The following is a 6,023-nucleotide window of genomic DNA, read 5'->3' as shown; positions in this document are numbered from 1 at the left end:
CTTCCTGCTGCTCACATGTGACCTCTCACCTCCGGGCTGGACACACGTACACCTCAGCCGACGAACCTGACACCTTGACCCCTTGCCCCTGCTGTACGCCCGAACACATGTTAGAGCCGCCCGAGAACAGGCCAGATAAGAACAAGATTATTACAGCACTGATCTTGTATTACAAAGCAACTTGCAAAACACAAGCTACTAAACGACTAGTTCAGGCCAAAAAATAAAATTGACTTTTTTACCTGTCTTTCAGCCATTACTCCAGTCTTCAGTGTCACATGATCCTTCAGAAATAATTTAAACTTTTCTTCTTATCAATATTGAAAACAGCTATGCTGATTCATATTTTGTGGAAACCATGATAAATTGTTCAATGAATGGAAAGTTAAAAAGAACACCGTTCATTTGAAATCGAAACCTTGTGTAATATTATAAATTAATGCATCCTTGCTGGATTAATGAGTATTCATTTCTTTCAAAAACAAAATGAACTTACTGACTAGGGCTGTCAAAAAGGCTGAAAAACTAAATTCAAATTTTGTACTTAAATGTTATCAAAATTTGAATTCTATTCAAATTTAAAATGCATGATTTCAGTTAGGGTGAAGAAAAGCTTTTGGCTTCTCTTCTGAGGCCACAAGAGGGCGCATCGAGCAAAATATTACTAATGCACGTTTATTCAAAGCATAAGATAACATGACCATCTGTGAAAAAAAAAGTGCATAATGTTTATAATCCAATTATAATTAAGTTGCTTAAACAACTATAAACAAAACAGCATCATGTATGTATGCATAGTTTAATACAAAGGGCAGAAAGCCAATCACAGAGAGTACATTTTTCATTTAAAAACATGAGATGCAGTGGGATGCGGAAAAACCCAAACATGATCTTTACTTAATATCCTAATGATTTTTGGCATAAAAGAAAAATCGATCATTTTGACCCATACTATGTTTTTTTGGCTATTGCTACAAATATACCCCAGCGACTTAAGACTGCTTTTGTGCTCCAGGGACACATTTGTCCATTGATTTAGCAGGTTTATTTATAAGTGGCAATTTAATAACGATTCCTGTTAGCCAAAATGGTCTGATATTTTTTATGCCGATTCAATTTCATACTTATACTTTATAAACTCTGTGGTAAAGCCTATTATAGGCTATTTAATGGCAATTTCCTTTGTGTCAACCTACACCAACATACATGCTACCTTTTTTCAAGGGCAATCTAATCTTAAATTCAATTCAAACCCAAGCTGTGTGACATTATACAGATCATATGAATTATGCACATTAGATATAAATATATTCTGGTTTCTAACCATTTTATTATACCACAGCTAAAGCCAATAAATGCCAATGTATCAGATGGGAGACTGGGAATAAATACTCACGGCGGGAAGCAGAGACTGCATGTTCTGATTGGAGTCTGCTATTGTGGCCAGATACACTAGATTTCTGTGTAGCATCTGTTGGTAGCTGCCAGAGAGCAATGAGAAAAGAGCTTTGATCACTGAGTGAAATAGGAAAAGAATAACGCAGCATCATTTGAGAATGTGAAAGGTGTGATATAAACACTACGGTATGTATGAGTTTCTTTCGTCTGCTGAACACTGAAGATATTTTGAAGAATGTTGGTAACCAAACAGTTGCTGGTAGCCACACACTTCCATAGTATTTTTTGTTTCAATTATATGAAAGTAAATAGAGACCAAGAACTGTTCGCTTACCCACATTCTTCAAAGTATCTTTGTGTTTAGCAGAAGAAAGAACCTAATACAGGTTTAGGACAACTTGAGGGTAAATAGAATTTAGATAGAATTTTTATTTTTGGGTGAACTAATTTTTGGCAGCTAATGCAAACTGCATAAATGTTTTGTTTTTTTTGTTTTTTGCACTGAAATTCCAATATTTCACGCTCATTTCCAAGTTTTGCACTGGATAAAACAGTTCCACTCAGCACCTTAAGGACAAAAAAAATAAAACCACAATATTTAATCACAGTGCCATTTTTAGCATAAATCATGCATTCTTAATTAACAGGCTTTCACTCCGTTAGCAAGGCTTCAAAATGTTTATTTTATTTTCCACCTGGTGTCACCGTTTTCTCAGGTTTGACCTATAGAGCAAATATTCACATTTTTCTGTTTTCTGATTTTTTTGCTGAGAAAAAAAAAATGTAAATATAAGAATATGGAAATTGGTGTTTTAGAATGGTAAAAGTTTATATTTATTATTATTTTTTTTTAATATGACACTACACAAAAAACCAGAGAGCAATGAGAAAAGAGCTTTGATCACTGAGTGAAATAGGAAAAGAATAACGATCAATCATTTGAGAATGTGAAAGGTGTGATATAAACACTACGGTATGTATGAGTTTCTTTCGTCTGCTGAACACTGAAGATATTTTGAAGAATGTTGGTAACCAAACAGTTGCTGGTAGCCACACACTTCCATAGTATTTTTTGTTTCAATTATATGAAAGTAAATAGAGACCAAGAACTGTTCGCTTACCCACATTCTTCAAAGTATCTTTGTGTTTAGCAGAAGAAAGAACCTAATACAGGTTTAGGACAACTTGAGGGTAAATAGAATTTAGATAGAATTTTTATTTTTGGGTGAACTAATTTTTGGCAGCTAATGCAAACTGCATAAATGTTTTGTTTTTTTTGTTTTTTGCACTGAAATTCCAATATTTCACGCTCATTTCCAAGTTTTGCACTGGATAAAACAGTTCCACTCAGCACCTTAAGGACAAAAAAAATAAAACCACAATATTTAATCACAGTGCCATTTTTAGCATAAATCATGCATTCTTTGTTAACAGGCTTTCACTCCGTTAGCAAGGCTTCAAAATGTTTATTTTATTTTCCACCTGGTGTCACCGTTTTCTCAGGTTTGACCTATAGAGCAAATATTCACATTTTTCTGTTTTCTGATTTTTTTGCTGAGAAAAAAAAAAATGTAAATATAAGAATATGGAAATTGGTGTTTTAGAATGGTAAAAGTTTATATTTATTTATTTTTTTTTTTAATATGACACTACTCATTTCTTTCTCAGGTTTGACCTATAGAGCAAATATTCACATTTTTCTGTTTTCTGATTTTTTTGCTGAGAAAAAAAAAATGTAAATATAAGAATATGGAAATTGGTGTTTTAGAATGGTAAAAGTTTATATTTATTATTATTTTTTTTTAATATGACACTACACAAAAAATGATTTGTCAGGATTTTTGTTTTCAGTGGGATTATGTAAACAAACCGGCATATAAAGGGTTCAAATCCTGAAAATGAATGAATTTCTGGTAGTCATGATCAGGACTGATGCTGGTAAAGAAATCTGTCAGTGAATGTGAAAAAAAATATATTGATATGCAATATGTCTTTCATATTTTTGACAGACATTTTTGTCCTCCAAGTACCTCTGTGTAACTTAAAAAAAAAAAATCTATAAATAAATGAACAACATCAAAGACAAACTTACTGTGAACATTCAGCTGTTTTCCCTTTACTCTGGAAATCCATGATGCACTGAATCAACTGATTGTTTTCATCCAGCAACTGCAAACGAATCATCACAAAGTTAATTAAACATTAAGATTAGTAAAAGCCTAATCGTATGTTTAATTTATTCTATTTAAAGCATAGCTAATCAAATCAGACCTAATTAATGAAAAACTGGTAAAAAAGAAGAACAGGGCATCAAAAGCACAACCAGAGGTCCATATAACACTTATATAAACTAGGTGTAAGCCATTAGCAATAGTGCTCCATAAAAATACTGATTCTCCTATTAATTATGATTGTGAAAACAATGCTGATATCAAACCCCAAGATCAAGCTTTTATTCCATGGCTATTTTCAGTGGCTGCGAAGCAATGTATTTTTTTTGTAATGTTGGATGCATGTTATTTTGTAATGTACCTAATTATGGGTCTCTATATTTCAATGTTTCCTGCACTGATTCTCAGTGCCGCTCTATTTCTGCAGCTGATTCAGAATCTACAGCGCCAAGTTTGTATTGAATGTAATGCAATACAAGGACTGCGTATCATGCAATAACACCATAATGGCAAGAGACGCCTTTCTATTGAGTTGTTGCTGCATGCATAAACTCAGTGCAGCTGATTCTTTAAATGAATAGTTCGAAAAGATGAGTGTGAATCAGTCTGAACTTGAATCAAACTGATTTGAAAAAAATCAAAGTGCTGGTTTATGCACTAGTCAGGACAGTGACATATGGTCATTATATCAATCATCGCAATTTTGGGACTGATTCATGAAACAAGAATACACACAAAATGTGCAAATTCACGAAAACGAGAAATCGAGCAATAGTTTTTGGTCATCAAGCGCCAGCAAACCAGTGCTATATGCCGCTGGATGACACATAAATTAACTTGTTACCTTAAAATACTTCCATCCGCTCATTATTAAAATAAAACCTAAACATTAATTCAAGAAGCAGGGAACACTGATCAACAGACATGAGTAATAGAAAATCGAAGAATAAAGCTTCACTGACCAAATCAGACCCGAATCACAAAACTGAACCATAAAGCTCGACTGATCAAATCATACATGAGGAATTCAAAACAGATCTAGAAAACAAGTTTGACTAATCAAATCTGACAGGAATAATGAAAACCCAACGAATAAAAGCGGGCTGATCAAATCAGACCCGCGTAATCGATATAACGAGAAGTCGGCAATTAGCATACGCGCTTGTAACAAAACATACGATTAATAATAAAATCAGGTGTACAGTAACTATACTAGTAATTAGAAATCGCTGGCACAATTCTTTCTGTTTGACCGTGTACACTGCGACGCTTTTACACAATCCTCTATTGTGATTCATCAGAGAGCCGAGCATGTAGCTGCTAACAAAGACACAGAGGCGATTTCAACCGTTTTAAACGCTAAACAACGCCTCGAGATCAGAAGCGCGACCTGCTCGTGTTTTAATCTGTAGGAGCTGTTGAATACTACGACAAACATCTCTCTAAAATGTTCTGTTTGTGGTGTTTTGAGAGTGTTGGCGGGAGAGACGTTACCGCTAACTAGCCGAACCCACTAACGTTAATGCAAACGCAATCACACTCGGTTTCATTCGGCTTGAAAAATTATTGAATGAAATTACCTTTTGTATCCCGGCAGGCGTTATATCGCCTTTAGCACGCTGCCGGAGCGGTGCGAAAGCCACAGACATGTTCGTTTATCGTTAATTGAGATCACCGCTGCAGTCAACACACAAACACACACTGAACGAGAACAAACGCGCTGAGCTGCGAAACCAGAACGATCCATTGCTCGCGGAGCAGAGGGGGGCGTCGCGTCTTCTCATCGCGCTCAAAACAGAAAAACCGACCAGACTGAATCAAGCCGCTTAAAACATAATTTCGCAGTTACTTTATCCAGCACTTGGTATTTAAAGCATGATGTCCCGATTAAAATTAAATATACACGCTAGAATAGCACCGGCACACCTCTGTTTAATAATAATGGTTTGTTCCTGAGGGTCACAGATGGGGAATTCCAAATGCCATTTGCTCAGCCTTGACTATCGCTGGTTAAAATGCAATGGCACGGTCATGTGTAAAGTGCAATATAATGCTTGAATTTACATTTCCCATATTCATGTGTGCAACATGGTGCAAAATTACAATTCTAATTCAATTACCCTGTGTAACTTCCATTTTACCGCACCAGTGTTTACTAGCATTTAATTTCAGTTTAAACTGATGATATTATAAATAGCAACATTAAAAGCATTTCTATGTACAGTCTGCAATTGTTTTTTTTTTTCCTGTGCAGTGAGACTAGACGAATTGTTATGCAATTCTTTCACACTGTCTTTAAAAAATAGTTATTGTTTTAATTTTACTAAAAGTTATTTTATTTTCAAGAATTATTTTTTCTAAATTTTTCTAAAGTAGGGGGGAAAGTGTTACTCATCTCATTAACACTCGCAAAGGTCACCAGCAGAGGGAGCAAAGAGGAGGGGGGGGGGAGGG

General features: G+C 34.9%; 1 protein-coding gene across 1 annotated transcript; it reads right to left on the bottom strand.

Annotated features, from left to right (window-relative positions):
* Positions 1 to 1,362: 1,362 nt before the first annotated feature.
* On the bottom strand, positions 1,363 to 5,305 carry LOC107705136 (protein SSXT-like). The gene is made up of 3 exons (XM_016508290.1): positions 5,150 to 5,305; positions 3,491 to 3,567; positions 1,363 to 1,481 (listed from the first exon to the last, which is right to left on the bottom strand). Exons 1-3 carry the CDS (start codon positions 5,216 to 5,218, stop codon positions 1,367 to 1,369), a joined length of 261 nt encoding a protein of 86 aa, XP_016363776.1. The 5' UTR covers positions 5,219 to 5,305; the 3' UTR covers positions 1,363 to 1,366.
* Between the last annotated feature and the right edge of the window lie 718 nt (positions 5,306 to 6,023).

Source organism: Sinocyclocheilus rhinocerous, unplaced genomic scaffold (genome assembly GCF_001515625.1).
Source record: "Sinocyclocheilus rhinocerous isolate Xijiao unplaced genomic scaffold, SAMN03320098_v1.1 scaffold173, whole genome shotgun sequence".
Classification (NCBI taxonomy): Eukaryota; Metazoa; Chordata; class Actinopteri; order Cypriniformes; family Cyprinidae; genus Sinocyclocheilus; species Sinocyclocheilus rhinocerous.
Note: the sequence above shows the minus strand (reverse complement) of the source record. Positions and strands in the feature narration are given on the sequence as shown.

Excerpts from the sequence above, each read along its gene's own strand:
- LOC107705136 (XM_016508290.1), bottom strand. The coding sequence starts at position 5,218 with ATGTCTGTGGCTTTCGCACCGCTCCGGCAGCGTGCTAAAGGCGATATA. Across the intron at positions 3,568-5,149 it reads CGCCTGCCGGGATACAAAAG|TTGCTGGATGAAAACAATCA; the intron begins GTAATTTCATTC and ends ATTCGTTTGCAG. Across the intron at positions 1,482-3,490 it reads AAAACAGCTGAATGTTCACA|CTACCAACAGATGCTACACA; the intron begins GTAAGTTTGTCT and ends GCTCTCTGGCAG.